The sequence below is a fragment of the Centrocercus urophasianus genome, unplaced genomic scaffold (assembly GCF_019232065.1).
Source record: "Centrocercus urophasianus isolate 14NV4802_14NV808 unplaced genomic scaffold, USGS_Curo_1.0 seq_37, whole genome shotgun sequence".
Taxonomy (NCBI): domain Eukaryota; kingdom Metazoa; phylum Chordata; class Aves; order Galliformes; family Phasianidae; genus Centrocercus; species Centrocercus urophasianus.
Window position 1 is genome coordinate 5,257,761 of NW_024884944.1, and position 19,016 is coordinate 5,276,776.

General features: G+C 56.8%; 1 protein-coding gene across 1 annotated transcript in view; it reads right to left on the reverse strand.

Annotated features, from left to right (window-relative positions):
- DSCAML1 (DS cell adhesion molecule like 1) overlaps positions 1-19,016 on the reverse strand; it is a 78,760-nt gene that overhangs the window by 2,752 nt on the left and 56,992 nt on the right. Inside the window, exons 8-30 of the mRNA XM_042832077.1 lie at positions 18,430-18,702; positions 15,155-15,433; positions 14,576-14,695; positions 14,251-14,427; positions 10,133-10,332; positions 9,562-9,658; positions 9,321-9,449; positions 8,806-8,973; positions 8,647-8,717; positions 7,782-8,022; positions 7,023-7,169; positions 6,796-6,951; positions 5,605-5,744; positions 3,965-4,118; positions 3,670-3,787; positions 3,425-3,588; positions 3,244-3,342; positions 1,707-1,895; positions 1,101-1,388; positions 875-1,030; positions 728-758; positions 455-573; positions 67-219 (exon numbers count right to left, since the gene is read on the reverse strand). Of these exons, the coding sequence (XP_042688011.1) occupies positions 67-219; positions 455-573; positions 728-758; positions 875-1,030; positions 1,101-1,388; positions 1,707-1,895; positions 3,244-3,342; positions 3,425-3,588; positions 3,670-3,787; positions 3,965-4,118; positions 5,605-5,744; positions 6,796-6,951; positions 7,023-7,169; positions 7,782-8,022; positions 8,647-8,717; positions 8,806-8,973; positions 9,321-9,449; positions 9,562-9,658; positions 10,133-10,332; positions 14,251-14,427; positions 14,576-14,695; positions 15,155-15,433; positions 18,430-18,702 (3,669 nt within the window). The remainder of the gene's footprint in view (positions 1-66; positions 220-454; positions 574-727; positions 759-874; positions 1,031-1,100; positions 1,389-1,706; positions 1,896-3,243; positions 3,343-3,424; positions 3,589-3,669; positions 3,788-3,964; positions 4,119-5,604; positions 5,745-6,795; positions 6,952-7,022; positions 7,170-7,781; positions 8,023-8,646; positions 8,718-8,805; positions 8,974-9,320; positions 9,450-9,561; positions 9,659-10,132; positions 10,333-14,250; positions 14,428-14,575; positions 14,696-15,154; positions 15,434-18,429; positions 18,703-19,016) is intronic.

Sequence of the window (19,016 nt, forward strand, 5' to 3'; positions counted from 1 at the left end):
TCTCTACCCACTGGGGGAGATGCCCCGTGGCCCTCTCGCCCACAGCACACCCAGCCCAGCACTCACTGGTGCCGGGGCGAATGTCCGACATATCGATGAGCGGCCCCGTGTTCTGGATCAGGGCAGGGTGATGCAATGAGACGCCTGTGCAGAAGCTCTGGGGATTCACGGCTTGGCTGAACTCAGTGTCTGTCACCGGGATCGTGGCTTTGTCGTCTCCTGTGGGGAGCAGCTGCAGGTCAGAGCTCTTTCCATAGCAAGGCCTGCTCGTCTGTGCCCAGCTCACTCACCACATCCCCTGGCACCTCCTGCCCCTCTGTGCACCAGAGCATCCCTGGGGTGGGGATGGGGTGGGATAGGAAACCCCCTAAACCAGAGCACCCCTATACCCCAGGAGGAAGGGGTCTACCCAGGGACACTGTGCCCGCCCCTGCAGTCCCCACACTGTGCTTACCCAGCTGCTTGATGCCCTCCTTGTCCTCGATGAGGAGCTGCACGCGGGGGATGTCGATGTGCAGACGGGGGCCCTGCGGGGGCCCCTTCACCGGCGTGTCAAAGCTGCGGTTATTCTTGCTGTGAGGTAAGAGGGGACGCACACCCAGCGATTACTGGGGAGAGCCCCCGCGGCTCGAGCCTGGCACAGGTTGGGACTCCCCATGCACCAGCCATGGGCTCAGCACCCCCCGGCCCCCCAGACCCTGTGCCAGGAGCTCACCCCGGGACCCACCTTATCAGCATCTCTGCCAAGCTCTTGGCATCTGTGTTAAAAGAGGGGAAAAGAGGACGGGAGCTTTTTGAGCCTTCAGGCATCACTGTGGTACATCGCACAGAGGTAAGGGACCCCATCCTGCACACAGTACCCAGCCCCTCTCACCTCGCAGCCGCTTCAGCCGCTTCTCCTTCCTCTTCTTGCGGATGATGAAGAGTAGGGCCACTCCCAGCGTGGCCAGGATGATGGGGCAGGCGATGGTGAACAGCTTCTTCACATCGTCCCCTTCCCCTTGCGCAGACTTGATGGGTGGGATGGTGCCTGCAGACCAGGCGCGTGCTCAGCACTCCAGCCCTCCATGGGACAGCACAGCCCCCCGTTCCCCACTCACTGCCATCGTAGTCCAACGTGGCGAACTGCGTGCTCTCGTTGCCGCAGCCCGCGCTGTTGCAGGCCTTCATGCGCAGCTCATACCAGGTGGCCTCACGCAGCTCGGTCAGGAAGACCTCTCCGGAGCTGTTGGTGCGCAGGCTCTGCCAGCCCCAGTTGCCCTTGGGGCGGTACTCCAGGACGATGGCGGTGATGGGGCAGCCCCCGCTGCTCCAGCCCTGCAGGTTGAGCCTGGCATGCGTGGAGTTGATGTGGGTGAAGAGGTGCTGGTCCTTGCTGAAGGAGGGCTCTGTGGGATGGGAGCCATCAGCGTCACAGCGTGGAGCTGAGGACGGGGTGTCCCCATTCCAGTGCGCCCCATCCCTGAGTTTCTAAACCAAGAAGCTATGTGGGAAGTAAGGGTGCAGCAGGCGAACCCAGAGATGCACGCACACAGGGAGCCCCCGAGCCAAAGCACCTGCATCTCTTTGGGCTGTGCACAAAGGCGTACGATGGCAGAGGTTCCAGGGCAGAAATAAATCAGCTGCAGTGGCGGTGACTGCAGCAGCGCCGGCTTCGTTTGCCACCAGCCCAGCAGCAGTCAGTCCAGCCCTCCTGCCCTGCTCACCTCTGCCGTGGGTCTTGGCCTCGATGATCTCGCTGATTCGCCCGGCCCCCACGCTGTTCTTGGCCGCCAGCTTCACCTTGTACCAGGTGCCGCACTTGAGGCTCTCCAGCTTGAAGGAGCGCTCGGATGAGCTGATGAAGACATCCTTCCACTCCTCACTGTTGTCCACCGAGTACTGCAGCACGAAGCCTGCGGGTTGAAGGAGGAGGGGGGCTGCGTGCACGGCCAGCACAGAGCCCCCCAGGAGCGCCATCCCATCGCAGCACGGCCCGGCTGCAGGCAGCCCTCAGCCCGTGCTGAGCAGCTCCGTGCTCTGCGCCCGCCTCCACCACCAATTACTGCGGTTGTGCACGGGAGCGCGGGGAGCGCGGAACGTGATTGATTGGTGTGAGGCTATAAAGGGAAAGCCAGAATTAACTAGCTCCCTTGGGAAGCCGCTCGGAAGTTGCTTCTGTCATTGAACGCCGCCTCCTTTCCCATGATTAAGAGTATTAGGAAGCGCACTGTGTCCTGGATGAGCAAACCTGTTACTCTGCCAGCGGCCAGATGTCAGAGAAGGGCACTCTGAGTTTCCCCATGCAGGGGCACAGCAGTCTGAACAAGGTGCTGCCATGCCTGGCACAGCACAGAGCTGCTCACCCAGTGCTGAGCGTGTGCCCCAGACCAGCATGGGGCTGCTCAAGGTGCCCACCACCATGGGGCTGCCCGCACCCACTGCTGCTCTGCCTGTGCCAGGCACCTCCTGGCCACGGGGACAGAGCTTGGCTGCCCTGCAGTGTGTGCACAATGGCCCCGTTGCTGTGGGAACCACCAGTGTGACCGTTTTGACCTTTTTGGCGATGCAAAATCCCCACTTACTTCCCCATCACATCGCCAGATTTGGCTATTTTCATGTTTCCCTTTGCCAATTCTCAAGCAAAGATAGCGGCTGTTCTCCGTGTGCATCAGGAGCCAAACAGAGCTCTGCTTCCTGCACCACTGCCTCCATCACCCCATGATGGAAGCACGGGACACCTGAGCTGCCCCGTCCCCATCCCCTTGCCCACCCAGCACCCCACTGCTTGCCACCCGGCATTCATTTATTTAGTACATGCAGCATGTTTTTAATATTTCTAATCCAATTATAACCAAATTTATCAACAGAGTCCACTGGAGTGAAAGGCTGCTGGCTGGGGAGATTTGCTTGTAATTACTTTCATGCTTTTAATTAATTGTAAGCGAGGTCTCCTTCCCCTCTCCCCGCTCCCCCCTCCGTGCGCAGCTGTTTCCACGTATAATTCATCAGATGAATCAGAGCAGAAATGAGGCTCTGGGAGGCAGGGGTGGTCCCACAGCCCTCCTGCAGCCCGCAGACACCAGGATGAGCCCGGCAGAGCTCCAGAACTGGAGCCACCAGCACCTGTGTAATTAACGGCGTGCCCTTTGTTAGCTGCCTCACTCCCTGCATCCTGCTGAAAGAGGCACTCACAAAGAGCAGCATCCCTCCTGCAAGCGTTAACCTTATTTTGGAGCATGTGGGGTGGCTCTGGGGATGTACCTCGAATGGAGCTGCCCCCGTTGTCCCCAGGAATCCACGCCAGTGTGATGGAGGAGGCCGAGGTCTTGGACACAGTCAGGCGAGGCTGGTCTGGGGGTACTGTGCAGGAGCACAAATGTTTGTGAGCACCACGCACACCCCGACCCCACAGCACGCACCGTGTTCCAGCAGCACCCCTCACCTTGCACCAGCAGGTTGATGATGATGGTGTCGAAGCCCCAGGTGTTGGTGGCAGTGCAGGTGTAGTAGCCAGAGTCCTCTGCCTTCACCGAGCGCAGCACCAGCGTGCCATTGGCCTGAATCAGGCGGTGCCCATCCACTGTCACTGGGATGGCAGAGTCCTCACTGCCAGGGGGAGCAGAACATGTCAGCCCCACAGGACTGCAGCCAGCAGCGGTCCCTGTCCCATGTTACAGCACCCAGTACCTGTCCTTGGTCCACTTGATGGCGGGGACCGGCTCCCCGACCGAGTTGCAGGGCAGCCTCACATCCTTCATCCAGGGGGTGGTGACAGTGCCTCCAAAGGAGATGATCTTGGCTGGAGCTGGGGAGCAAGGAGGAGGTCAGCCTCACTGCTGGCACCCATTGCTGAGCCCAGAGCACTGTCAGAGTGGCCACGCTGAGATGCACTGAGCACGATGGCTCTGGCTTTGCATGTGGCCAACCCTCTGCATGGGACCAGCATGCTTGTCCCACAGAGGCACCCACACATCCCCCATACCTTTCCCAGCAGGCTCGATGGTGACTTTCTCACTGATGTTGCCACGGCCCGCAGAGGTGACAGCAGCCACCCACAGCATGTACTGCTGCCCACGGTTCAGGTGTGCGATGCGGTAGAAGAGCTGATCTGGGCTGGTCTCGTACTCACTGGGGGCCTGCAAGGGGGGGAGGCAGGAGAGGGCACGGCTCTGTTAGAGCCTCATTCACACAGCCCTCATCCTGGGCACACAGACACTTGGAGAACAGCATTAGTACGAGCAAAACAGCACCTGAGCTGTCAGCTGGGAAAATTCATCCTTGGCCATCTGCCTGCATCCAGGCAGCCCCACCAGCATGATACTCAGGGCATCGCTACCAACCAGCATCTCCATGCCCTGGTACTCAGAGCACCACCATCACTCCCATACCCAAGGTATCCTCAAGGCCAGCAGGTTTAAGCCCTGTGTCCATCACTCGGCAGAGAGCTGCACTGCCCCACAGCCCCACTGCCCCACAGCTCCACCCAGCTCTCCAGCAGCACACCTCCTCCAGGTGCTGGCTTCACTCCCCAGCAGCAGCTCTGCTCTGCCCGGTGTTTCTTAATGCCTGTGTAAGCCGGCTGGTGTCGTAATTTCTCCAGGGAGCCCAGGCCAGTGCACGAGGAACAGATGGCAGCGACGGCATGATTTGTTCCAGAGAAATGATGCTTCCTGGCCGCCCCGGGCTGCAGTGGGGCACAGGGTAGGCCCTAGCTGGGGCAGCCAAACCCTTCAGCATGGCGGTGGCAGAGATGGGGTCCCTAAAGTCCCGCAGAGTCTCCAGCACTGCCCGCAGATGTCCCAGCCCCATGGGGTCCCTTCGGCACGCTCTGGCTGCCAGCCCCACAGTGCAGGCACACAACCTCTGCGTGTGTGCCGTGCGTCAAGGCCACATCTCCTGCATACCACACTGGGGAGAGCCATCCTCAAGCACTTCCCCACTGCCTCAACCGTGGCACAAGATGGAGATGCCATCACGAGGGATGGACGTGTTACTTCTGTGTGCACACAGGGCTGCGCGTGGGCATCTGCGCATTCATCGTCTCCAAACATGCACCCTGGTGTGGCCCGCAGATGTGAACGCACCCCACAGGCAGACACCTATATGAATATTGCATGGTATACATAATTTTTTTTAACCAAATGACAGTTTTGACAAGATGCCAGGAAAACAATATCGGATCCCAGCGGTTTTACCAGTTGCTTTGATGAAAAGATTATGTTGCCCTGGAAACCAGAGGCTCAGATAGTGAAATGAGTTTGAGAAGGAGCTTTTGATAAGCACCAGTCTGCAGACCTCCCATCAACCTCTCTCTCACCAAGGAGGGATGGGACCAGGTTGAATTTATGTTTTATTTTTGGTTGTCTGTTTGCATGTTTCCCATTCTGGAGTGAGCGCTGAGATGGGAGAACACTGGAGGGAGGCAGCAGGTGACTCACAGATCACTCCAGGGTGCCCTGGACACCCCTGCACTGCCGCAGGCTGGATGCATGGCACCACCTGCATCATCCTCTTGGCAGCATATGGGGCAGGTTCCCCCCTAACCCTATTTCTGCCTCCATCCTGAAGCTCCATAGCTCCCCAACTCCCACCCCCAGCCCGTTCCCATCGCTGTGCCCTTACCGGTTGCCCGGAGCCGGGGCTGGAGCAGAAGATGGTGTACTTGCGGATGATGCCGTTGGGCTTTGCTGGGGGCAGCCAGGACACCACCACGCTGCTGGCAGAGGATGGCACAGCCTTGATGCCAGCCGGGGGACCTGGAACTGAAGGAGCAGGTGTGTGATGGCACTGACAACACAGGAGGAACATGGGGGCCACTTGTACCAACCCTGTGGCTCATGGTTGTGGCCACTTCCATGCTAGCCCAGACTCCTGCCCACATGGAGGCAGGAGAGTTAATTGCAGCACTGGTTTAGAAACGGTGTTTGGCATTGAGTGGCCATCGCCTTAATCCACTCACTGCCCTCTGGCTTAGCCCTGCCCTGCCCAGCTGTGTGCTGAGCAGCTGCCACTTCCCAGGGCTGCAATGGGCAGAAGCCGCTCTGCTACAGAGATAATGGCATTAAAGTAGGGCAGGCAGGGTGTAAATATTTAAATATCTGCACTTAAGGAAAAGAAAAAAAAAAATAGAAAGGGAAATGCCCTGCGTGCTGCACGCTGGGGGTTCCCCGCACGCCGCAGCTGCCCCCATACATGCACCCAGCCCCTCTGCTTGATGGCCCTTTGGCGCTTTGTGCCTGGATTACTGCGTGCCTATCGGCCTAATCAGCCCAAGAACATATGTCTGCCAAAGGACCTCTGACAGATTGCAGCATGCAGTGCTCCGCAGCTACAGGGAGCACCCTGCCAGTGCTTCCGACCCACAAACCGATTGCCCGTGGAGCTTGGGGTGCATGCACGCCAGCCCCAGGGGCTGCAAGCAAGGGGTGCTGCAAAGGGCAGGAGCTGCAGAGGGTGGGTTGGGCTGGGGCAGCAGCACACGAGCTGTGCTTCGGGCTCAGGCTTTTTGCAAACCCAGCAAGGAGAAAAGGATGGAGAAATCTTGCCCGCCTCCTCCAGGGGCTGCAATGCTCTCCTCATTATTCCTTGCCAATGGCTCTTACTCGACACTCCATGTTCTTATGTCTAATTAACACACGCAACTGTGATTTATCAGTCAGGGAAGGGGGAGGCACACGTGTGCCCACTTGCAGCGTACAGGAGCCACCAGCTGTGCCAGGATCTGTGTGGAACCACACCACCCTGGGTCGCACCACACCTCCTTGGCTGCCATCCCATCATCAGGGACAAAGGGGTTGGCGCAGGGCCACTCACTGTCCTCCTTGGTCTGGATGTAGAGCACGCTGCTGCGGACGCCATCACCAGCCTGTGTGTAGGCCAGCACCTGCACGCTGTAGTTGGTGAACTTCTCCATGCCTCGCAGCTCCACTCTCTCCCGCGTGGTTGTGATGTTCTGCATCTCACCCCACTCTGTAGGGACACGGCCATCAGCTCCGTGCTGCCCCCCACGTATGCTCCACGTCCTGGGCATCGGCACCCACCTCCGTCCATGTAGAGGGACCAGAAGATGACCCGGTAGCCCTTGAGCACACCGTTGAGGGTACTGCGCGGGGGCTCCGACCAGGAGATGACGGCCACGTCCGACGTGATGGAGATGGCCCGCACGTTCTCCGGGGGCTGGCTGGGCACTGGGAGGGCACAGATGGGGATGGTGAACCTACTGTTCACAGATGCATCCCACGGGCTCTGTGTTGGATCTCCCCACCGCCCTCTCTCTCCCCTCCCCAAACCCGGTGCCACGATCCTCCTCCTCTCCTCACCCCAGGGTTGCCAGGATGCCGCACTTCCCAGCAAGGGGCGAGCCGGCTGGATGCGAGGTAATTGCATCCAATTGCCCCATAAGAGGTAACTCTAATTTTTATGAGCATTTAAATGATGATACATCACGGTAACGACCCTCTTTGAAAATGATTATTGTTTCGTATTACTTAGGTGTAAAAATATAAGCACCATGTAATTAGGGACCGCGTATAATAAACTAATACAGATAGTCCGTTTGAACAAAATGAAGGTAATATAATTATGGAAAAGACACTATTGCTAAAACAGGGGCCCTTGAATACCCCAGGAGGAGTGCTAATGTAGCCAGGAAATGATCACAGTTTGACAGGCTAACGAGAGCCTTAATTAAGTATGAAAAACTGCTGCGCGAACGCACTGCAAAACTTTTTCTGCTCATTTCTGGAATGGCAGAGGCTCTCTGGATGGGTGCCGTAGCACCGCCATCCCTCCACCCTTACCATCCTCCAGCGTGGTGGCATTGATCTCGCTGGAGGACGGCCCCGTCCCCGCGCGGTTGAAGGCCTGCACCACCACCCCGTACTGCGCAAACTTCTTCAGGTTGTCCAGCGTGTAGACCTCGCTGTCGCCAGTGGCCTTCATCTCCACGATGCTGTACTGCCCGTTGCTGCCCGGGCTGTTCTCGCGGTAGCCGATCTGGTATCCACGGATCACCCCGTTCTGCAGCTCCTTCTTTGGGGCCTGAAGCAATGGGGACACAAAGGCGAGCGGCGTCACGGAGCTGACAGCCCCGCAGCCTTTAAATCAATCTGAGCAGCGTTTCTCTGAAGCATTAAGAAATCGATAGGGTTGATTGTGAATTTATGTTACACAGCCGGCGCGATCCATCTCGCTGCAACACTCTCCGAACAAACGGAGTTATCCTCCAAGTCAACCTTATCATTCATTAATCCGCTTTCCAGGAGGGGGAGGGGAGTTGGGGGGAGACGCTGAAACCCTACATTTATGGACTTCCCCTTCATTTTGAAGTCCTAATTTTATAATCAATTCTTTTTCTCATTCGACCTCCTGAAAAATAAATCTGATTCTGAACTCGATTGATCTGCGCTTGAGCAGCTGGCAGCCAGACGTCTCAGTTTTCCCATGTTTATCCTCGCTTTCCCCGTGGCCCCCCATGGATATCCTATGAGATAATGAGCTCGTTACCAAACGCGATTAACACGTGATGTGGCTGAGCTGCGTGCCCGGCCCCTGGGTTTTGTGACATCTCAGGAGCTGTTCTCTGAGCTGCGAGGGGAAATGTGGGTCCCAGAGTCCCACCAGTGGGGGTGGCCAAGGAGAGCCCACTGCCCCGGCCCCACGCACCTTCCAGGTGACCTGGATGCTCTGCGATGTCATCGGCTGCAAGGTGACATCCATCGGAGGCCCGTCAGGAGCTGTGGGAGGGAAGAATTACGCATTATCACAAAAAGTCCCATCCGAGAGGGCTCTGCTCACATGCGCCGCCACAGCACAGAGCAGAACCTGCTTCCTCCGTGCTGATGGTGAGCTCCTTGCTGGGCTCGCTGCGCCCGATCTTGTTGAAGGAGTACATGCGGATGCTGTACACGGAAGCAGGGTGCAGGTCCACGATGTTCGCCTGGTTGATGGTCGGGGAGATGTTTCGAGTTGACTGCTTGAAGTCCCAGGAATCTGGAAGAGGAGGCGGAGGGCAGTCAGCACCCACAGCCTGTGCCAGCGTGCGGTCCCCAGAGCTCTCTGCCACGCTGTGTCCCCCCGCCTTGCTGTTGTGCTGCTCTCGGCTTGGCTTTCTGCAAATATTGCCTCTTTAAATATTCCCTTTCAAATGCTCCCACAGAACATAAATTAACATATTTCATTAATGCTGCTCTCTCCTTTCTTCATCAAAGCAGCCGGGATGCAGAATATTCCCTGCATGGAGGCAGCAGGGCCAGCTCCCCACCTGCCCCACAGCACAGCCAAGCCCACAGCACGGGCTGTGGAGGTCTGGGGGGCACAGGGGGGCAATCAGCTCCTACCAGACTTGTTCTTGTACTCGATGTCGAAGCCGGTGATGATGCTGTTCCCATCAAAGCGCTGCGTCCAGCGCAGGTTCATGCTGCGGGCTTTCACCTCACGGATCTCCAGTTCTGGGGGGTCAGGTGGCTCTGGGGGGATGGGGGTGGTTATGAGCGTGGGGTGACAGGCGGAGCAGTGGGACCTTGAGGTGAGGCTCTGCTTGCTCCCGTGCCCAAGGTCATGGTGCTGTGAGCTCAATACCTTGCACGGTGAGCTGGATCAGGCCCCTGTCTTCGCCGTACGAATTGATGGCATGGCAGGAGAAGAAGACTGAATCCCCACGGTCAGCCGGTTTCAGCTGTGGGTATTTTGGGGACAGAAAAGCAGCCCCTTCAGATTTAGGCACCCCAAGAACCAAACTTCCTACAGCCTGCAAACACAGCCTTCCCCCAGGCCCCACCCCCATCTACCACCTGATCTGGAGGGTTGGAACTGGATGATCCTTGAGGTCCCCTTCAACCCAACCAACCCGTGATTCCATGACCGCCTGCTCAGACGTGCATGGAGATTTCACGCTTTGAGGCATCCCTGGTGCTGCAACGCACCTTTCAAACAAGGGCCCATTGAACAGCAAAGCAAAATTTGGTGCAGGGACAACCCAACTCATCGGGTTCCCCTTGTGGGGCCACCCCAGCAGTGGTCGTTTGGCAGCTCTTTCAAAGGTGCTGAATGCAGCAGTTGCACATTCACGGCAGCAGCACAAAATGGCCCGTGCTTGCGGAGCATGCCCAGGCATCCTCGGACCCAGGGACTTCCAGGCCCCTGCCCTCACCTTGAGGGTGGAGATGACCTCGTCGCCGTTGTCCTTGGTGGCGATGGCGTAGCGCATGTTGCGGTCGGGGTCGATGACAGTGTCTCCCTTCTCCCAGCGGATGATGATGGGCCGCTCGCCCCGCGCCGTGCAGTTCAGCTCCTTGCTCTGCCCCTTGATGGCGATGGTGGTGTTGGGGTGCGAGGTGATCATGGCGGGGACTGTGGGAGGGAGCACGGCTCAGCCACCTGCCGGGCACCCCATGCAGCCAGTGGGGCGGCGCTGGGTGCTGAGCCCACCGAGAGGACACGCAGCCCTGAGCGGAAGCGTTTCGCTGCATTATACGGCTCAGGATCATAAAATAATGAAGCAGATAAATTTTATAATGCATAGCATTACACCGGGGTAGACAATAAAACGTGAAAGACAAATAACCAAGCGCACGCTATAATGAAGAGAAAGCCTCCAGTCGGAGACGTGCGAGTATGAATTATTGACTAAGGTTTTACACTCCCGAGGATGAGAGGAAGAATGTTTTCCATCACAGATTTGCATAATTCACTCGTATAAACCTGGGCAGAATATAGAGCGTGATTCCACAGCAGCAAGGCAGCAGCCTTTGCATTGCAGATGCTGGAGAGATTTTTTTTTTCCTTTCCTTTTTTTCTCATATTCATCCAAACATGCAAAGGAGGGGAGGGGACACCTACTGCCCTGGTGTAGCACTCAGTGAGGTGGCACTGTGGAGTGTCATTGCAAATGGCACTACGGGGTGGTACTGTAGAACGGTGGGTGGCCCTGTAGAATGGCACTGTGGTGTGGCATTCTGGGGTGGCACTGCAGTGTGGCATTGCAGGTGGCATTGTGGGGTGGAATTGTGGTGTGGCATTGCAGTATGGCATCGCAGTGTGGTATGACAGGTAGCATTGCAGGGTGGTATTGCAGGGTAGCATTGCAGGGTGGCACTGCAGGGTGGCATTGCGGGTGGCATTGCAGGGTGGCACTGAAGGTTGCATTGGGGGATGGCACTGCAGGGTGTCATCACTGCGTGGCCCCACAGTTGGTGCTGGGAGGTGACACTGCAGGGTGGCACTGTGGGGTGGCACTGCAGGCATCATCACTGTGTGACATTGCAGGTGGCACTGCAGTGTGGCATTGAGGGGTGGCACTGCAGGGTGGCATTGCAGGCGGCATTGCCCAGCACTGCCTGCTGTTGGGAGCACTTGGCGTTGGGTGGCAGAGCTGGGATGGATGCTGGCAGCACAAAGGGCACCTCGTGTCCCCTGCAGCACCAAGGCTGGGGGTGGGGGCGGCCTGGGTAAGCCGAAAAAAATGTAATGCATAAACAAACAGCGCTGCTGAGTCCCGCAGTAATATATGATAATGACAATCCGCAAAGGCAACACACACTGTTATAATGGGACACAAGAGGCTCTAATGAGCTACGACTTCTCGGCTTTCTGTGGCAATGTAATTCAATTAGCAGCTAAGGAAACCTCTCCTCCAGAGCTGCCGCTTGCGGGGTGCAGCCTGTGCCCACGTGGATGGGATGAGGCATGGCCTGGGTTGGGGTCACCTCCTCTGCATGACGACTCCTCGGAAGCCCATGGGAACTCTGCCTGCAGCAGCTCCAGGATGGTACATCACTACAAGCTGATGCAGGGCAGGGAAAAGCCCGACCCATTGGGGTGCATGGGGAGCATGAGGGCAGGGAGTCTTCAGCCAGAGCATGGCCCCGAGGCTCAGAGGGCTGCAGAGGAGCCAGCCCCTTCCCTGCACGCAGTGGCCCCGGGAGAGGAGCTCTGTTTCAGGCTCTGCTTTGCTGAAATGCACTTATTGATGTTTGATTAAAAGCAGCTCCTTGGATGTAAACATATCAACTTCTCTCAATTGCTGGGGTCCCAGGAGAGTGGCACGTAGCCCAGAGCGGAGGAAAGCAGCAAAACAAACCAAAAGAAAACCCCGACCAGCCATGCAGGCAGTATGGGCAGGGCTGGGAGGCACGCTGTGCCACCGCTGCACACCAGCCTGGTGATGCCCACTGTGACCAAGGGAAGGAGGATGCACGTGGCCAGAACTCCTGCAGCCGTCAGCAGCCTTCTGCACAGGGCAGGCTCCTGCACACCCAGAGCTCCTGTTAACACTGCTCCGACAAGAGCCACGTCCCGTTTGCTGGGCAGAGATAAGGCTGTCCACAAAGGGAGCTGTCAGTGCCCCACGTGCCATCCCCAGCCACACTGGGACAGGGGCAGCTGCACAGCTCAGCAGTGACAACTGAATGAGAACGGTGACAGTGGTGAAAAGGGCTGTGCCCGCCTTCCTCTCCCCCCTCTTTCTTGTTTAGAGCCAGCTCTGTGATGTTAATTTGATTGCACCCGTTTCAGCTTCCTTTCTACACTGATTAGCTGAGTTCCACCTGAAGCATGAGATTAATTCAAATTGCATGGAAGCAATCAGTGATGCTCCTGCAGGAGGACACCGAACCTCCCAGCACCTCTGGTCCTGCCCAGTGCCCAGTGAGCCCCAACCACCAGCACTGCCCTGGGGGACTTGGACAGTCCTCATGCTCTGCTCTGGAGCACAGGACAGCGTGCAGGCAGGTGCTAAATGCCATTTAGCACGCACTTCAGAGCCCTTCACCTGCACCTGTGCCAGCCCCGGGCGCACGCTCGCAGCCTCCAGCAGCCCACACCTCTCGCTCTGCAGCGCGCTGGACCTGATGCTAACAAGTTGCTTTGGAAAGCACGGATGAACGCCCTCAGCCCTGCACAGCAGAGGGATGCCGCTGTGCTCAGACAGGTGCTGTGCTCAGGGCTGAGCAGAGCGATGTGGCAGTGAGGTCCCAAGGCCAGCACACGCCCTGGGCACTGTGCTCCCTGCGGTGCCCCAGCTGGGAACAGCACCATCGAAATTCCATTTGCACGCAGGTTTGCCACCACCTGACAAAGCAGCAGCTAACTCCTCCTGGCATCAGTGGGGCCGCTCCTGCTGCTCTGATTTATTGCCTCGGTCAGCGAGGGATGGGGCTGCACTTCCCATCCCGTGGTTTGGGTTCTGCTCAACTCCCACTTAACTCCGTCCGCAGTGGCCTGGCCTGAAGCACAAGCCTGCACTGATCTGGCTTTAATTGGCCTGACATTTCACTAAACAAACAAAAATCAAAAAATGAAACAAAACAAAGAGCCCCATATAATGCTTAATTGGCTGCGGTGCTTCGTCTACCTATTCATTCGAACCTTTTCAAAGGCTGCTGAGGTCTCTGGGAAATGTAAAAGCACATGCATAATAAGGTTATGTGCTATTCAAGTCAGCAAGCAACCTGTCCTGGGATGCAATTATACCAGATAGCAGGGACACGGCAGCAGTTCAGGCTCCAAGACTTCGGCACACTCACTCGGGATTAATCGCCTTGACTTTGTACCTGCACCTCATTGAAGTGGGTTGTTTGAAGTCGCTCATTTCAGTTCATCAATCAGCGGGATAAATTAAACAGCTGACAGGGAGGGGAAAGGCTGCCCTCAGCCCTCCCCACGAGGAGCTGGCTGGGGATGGGGAGAAGCTGGGAAGGCAGCAATAAGACAAGCAGGGGGTGCTGGGGGCCAGCAGGAGCCAAACCGGGGCGCAGGGCAGGTGGGGAGCACAGCATGCTGCATGCCAGCCCCACTGCCATGAGAGAGCTCTCCCTCCTGCACCTCTTCTGAGGGTTTGAACTCTTAAGGCAGCCACAATCGAAATAAATAGAGAGGCGCTGGAGATTATGTATTCTGCTGATAGCAACGGGAGAGGAATCCAATAATAAGCGCAGTTCAAACACGGTGTCTAACAACACTTCCCGGCCCAGCCCTGTCAAATTAGCAGAGCTATTTCCTTTCCTGCCGTATGATGTAGATTGATCGCCGGGTTTTATTAAGGACTAAGTGTTTTTAATAGCATAAGGGAAGTCTCCCCTGTAGGAGGGGAATCAATGCCCTCCATGCCCGCAATGATCCGGGGCTGCGTGATGCTGGGGCTGTGCTGGGCTGCTCTCTGCACGCAGCAGGCTGTGATTCCCCATCCATCCATCTGTCCATCTGTTTTTTATCTGTCTGTCCATCTCAGCCCACCCCCAGCTCCATCCCAGCCGTGACCTGGCTACTTACTCTTCACGGTGAGGAACATGGACTTGCTGATGTCTGTGCCCACCCCGTTGCTGGCCTGGCAGAGGTAGTAGCCAATGTCCTCCTCCAGCACGTGGCGGATCAGCAGCGAGCTGTTGGGGAGGATCTGGATGCGGCCCGTCAGCGGGATGGGGTGGTACTGCTGGGGGTTCCCACTGCCTGGAGGGGGAAGCAGAGATGCATCACTGAGTGCACAGCTGAGACAGGGGGTGCTTGTCGGGCTCAGTGGTGGGGTGACCCAGCAAGAAGGGCACTCGCCCCACTTGCACACAGATCCCCACGTGCTGCTGTGTCCTCTCCCACGTACCTTTGGCATGTTTCCACATCACTTTGGGAGGAGGGTACCCATCAACGGAGCAGTTCAGCACCCCGGCTTTACCATAAATGCCATCTTGGTTGTTGGGTTGAACCACAAACCGAGGAGGCACTGCATAACAGGAAGGAATCACAGAATCACAGAATGGTTGAGGTTGGAGATGACCTCTAAAATCATCTAGTCCAACCATCCACCTACCGTCAATCCCACTAACCACATCCCTCAGTACTACACCTACATGTTTCCTGAGCACCTCCAGGGATGGTGACTCCCCCACCTCCCTGGGCAGCCTGTGCCAGTGCATCACCACTCTCCTAGTGAAGATTTTCCTAATATCCAACCTGAACCTCCCCTGATGCAACTCCAGGCCATCAGCTCTCATCCTATTGCTGTTTTCTGACCCTCACCTTGCTACAACTTCCCTCCAGGGAATTGGAGACAGCAGTGAGGTCCACCTGAGCCTCCTCTTCTTGAAAATTATCTCTGCCTGTTGTTCCCCAGCCTGATTCTGTCTGCTCCCATCCATCCCTCCCACCTTCCCACCCAATGGGGGGACCCCAAAGCTCTCACCCCTCACGATGAGCTGCCGCTCGCGGCTCACTGTGGCAGCGGCGTTGCTGGCGATGCACGTGTAGTTGCCGTTGTGCTTGAGGGAGACACTGGAGATCTGCAGGGAACTCATGAACTCCTTGCTCTCAATGGTGACGCCTGAGCCAGAGAGGATGACGTGCCCGTCCTTGCGCCATGTGATGTGGATAGGCATGTCCCCGGAGGAGACCACGCAGGGGATGTAGAGGAGCTGCCCGATGGAGGCTGGTGGGAACTCGAATGGCTGGATCAGAGGAGGGACTGCGGAGGGGAGAGGCAGAGCATGCTGTACAGCCCAGCTGGGGGAAGCCCTCACCTGTAGGGTTCAGGCCAGCAGAGGGATGAGGGGGATGAGGAAAAGCAGTGTGTCTCTGGCTCCTGGCACTTGTCACAGGCTCGTGCATACCACTGAATCATTAAGGATGGTGAAGACCTCTAACATTAAGTCCAATTCCACCCCACCCCCACCATGCCCATAAACTGGGTCCCTCAGTGCCATACCTCCACGTTTCCTGAGCTCCTCCAGGGGTGGTGACCCCACCACCTCCCTGGGCAGACTGTGCCATCACCTGATTGCTCTTTTGGAGAAGAAATTTCTCCTAATGTCCAAACTGAACCTCCCCTGTCGCAGCGTGAGGCCATCACCTCTCATCTTAGCCCCAGCACCATCCCACAGCAGGACATGGCTTTGCAGAAGGGCAAGCCTGCTTGGGACCAGCACAGCAGTTCATATCCCATTGCCCCATCACCCGAAGCATATGCTGACCAGAAACAGGCAGGCTTTTGTCCACCCATAGCACTTCCAGGAGGGGTGGAAGATGCTACTGAGCAGGTGACAGTATGACGTGACCATACGCAGGGCAGCACAGGGAGCCGCCAGCCCCAGCCCCTCTGTGTGCATCAGCTGAAATTCCACCTCAGCATTTATCTGCTCAGAGAAAAGCAGTTATTAGATGGATGCTTTTCTTGAAGGCTATGGATTCAGAACCAGCCATTATCTTCCTGATAACTTAATTAGGCAACCGCAGCATCTCTGGCAATGTGGGAGGGGGAAGAAAGCAGAGAGAGGGAGACAATTAGCTTAACAAGGCTCAGCACCTGGTAGACGAGATCCTCTTTCCGCAGCCTCCATAATTAAATTAGCAGGCTGCCAATTGTCCCCTCGGCAGAAATAAGATGCCCTCTCATACAGACGTGGAGCCCCGGCAGGCAGGGCTCACCGTGCCACTGTGCACAGCCCCATCCCCACCCCACCCCTCACCCAGCATGCTGCAAGGCTCTCAGTGCTCCAGCAGCACTGCTCAGGGCTCCAGGGACCGTCCAGAACCAGGCTGGCCTCTTTTGGGTGTCCCAGAGCCCAAAGCCCATCCAAGCAGCCGTGAAGGGCAGCAATACGGGTCGGTCGTCACCCCCAAGCCAGGCTGCAGCGACGTGGCTTGAGCTGCTGGAGCCATGGAGCCAGCAGCGCCCGCTTTCCATAATTAATGAATAATTAATTGTGAATGCACTGCAGTCTATTGCAGAGGGCTGGGCTTGTGCGTCTCCAAACACACCCCACAGGCCACTTGTGAGCACACAGCCTCTCGACAGAAGAGCTCTCCCTGTTCCATCTCCCCTTACCCGGAGCCCAAACCTCATCCTTCCTCCCCAAATGATCTTGTGCTGCATGCTCTGTCTGCAGCACTTCCCAGGTTCTCCCACACATGGCACAGCCCTGGCACCACACAGAGCCCCCGCATCACTCAGCACCGTGCTCCCACCGCTTCCTTTGGGCACAGCCAGGCAGCACGGCCCCAAGTGATTAATTAAAACGTTCCAAGATGTCTGCTGCTATATAACGAGCTGCGGGGCACCTCGACAATACAGAGAGCAGAGGATGCAGGAGGCTCCCAGTTGGGACATATGGCTGGGAGCCATGGGAGCAAGCAAGGGCTTGCAAATGGGTGGCGGATAGAGGATGGAGGTGCTGGCGGGAGGGGCCCGTAAAGATTTTACTGCCATTGCTTGGGAAGCCTGCGTAATTCACTGGTGGTACTTAGTGTGGCCGCCAGGCACTTGTGGCAATAAAAGCTTTACGGTGCTCCGTGCCATCCTGCACTCAACACGGTCATATTTATTTACTCTGCTGCTCGGAGTGAACTCCAAAGGTAGCAGAGGGCAGGGCAGCTCAATTCCCCTCTGCACTCTGTCCAATGGGCAGCACGAGCAGCCAGGCTGGGCTGGGTGTAACTCCGTGGAACGAAGGTGGATGGATGGCACTGCGTGGCAGCTCTCAGCCAAGGCAGTAAATCTGGACTCATAGAGGTTTGCACGGCATTCACTTTCCAGGATATATGGATGAACTTCTGCGTCCACCTCCCAGCAATGGGCACAGAGCGAAGTGTGTGACTCAGCATCCCTCTCTGTGAGGATTTTGGTACAAGGGGAGGAACACAAAGGCTGGCTGTGGCCTGCAACGAGGGTGCAAGGGAGATCCATCCCCTTAGCACTGCCCAGAGGTTATCTGCAGCCCACACTTCCGCTAGCAAAGCCTCAGAGAAGAGCATTAGCTAATCAAGTAGTAGCATCTATAATCAGCTTGATGCACTCTCTTGCTAACCTGATTCGTAATAAGAAAATGGTGGATGGGAGGGGAGGGAAGCAGGGGGATCAGCATAAGATCTGGTCCATAAATACCCTGCTCAGTGAGACAGAGGGAAAGACAATTGGCCAGCTCTGTCCCAGCGTGGCTGTGTTTGTCTGAATGATTTACTGCAAACACTGCACTGGCGACGGGCAGAGCCGACCCGACAACTCTGAGGACGGGAGATACGATAGCACTGTGCTCATAACACAATCTCAGCAAGTCACTGGGAGGGAATGCATCCGATTCAATTCATTAGGACTGATAGCTCCCTCAATGGGGCTGAATAATTGATGGCCTGTAGAAGCTTTTAAGATGTTCTGTGCGCTCGGAAGACCGAGAGTATTATTTTTTTAAAAGCTAACACACAGAGAAAAACATCAGTGAAGGTGATCCGAGCAAAGGTTAGATGTTTTAATACACTGTGTTTACACCGTAAATCCTTGCTCCGCTGCGTGTAGCAAGAAATGGAGCTGGTGCAGCAGCAAGCACACAGGTGGGTGAGAGGTGCGATGCAAGCACAGCGTTTGGGCTGCAGGGCATCCCCTGCAATGCCTCTCTGCCTTCGCCCTTCGCAGAGATGGCCCCAGCACCACCTGAATATTTGACCCAGGCCACCTCTGCAGCTCCTTACCTTTCACCGTGACGTGGACGCTCTGGCTGATGGAGAGCTGGGGCTGGATCAGCACGCTGCACAGGTACTCCCCTTCGTCCATGCCTTTCTGGACGTCCATCAGCTTCAGGGTCCCGTTCTCAAAGACCACTTGGCGGTGGTTATCGGGCAGCAGCAAAGAGTCCTTGTACCACTTGATGGAGTAATACGGGTACCCGATCACCCTGCAGTTGATGAAAGTGTCCCTACCCGCGACCGCCGTTATGTTCTTCATCGCCCGGATGCTCGGGGGACCTACATAGTGGGGAGGAAGGAAGAGGCAGGCTAGGTTAATTCCGAAGGGCGGTTTGTTTGCACACAGATCCGCTGCAAATGCTGCTGCTGCCCCTCAGAGGGACACCAGAGGCTGCTGAGAGACACCTGGGGAGTGCTCCCAACCGCCCCAGCTGCTCTGCCAAATGGCCTTGGTGCAGAACTGCACGCAGGGGCCTCCCTTCCATTTGTACATTCATTTATTTTAAACTGAAACAGCCCATTCCGTGCCTCTCACTGGTTGCCTGAGTACTGCCCAAAGCCAGCTCGCCCCCTGTTCCCAGCTGCTCTCACGC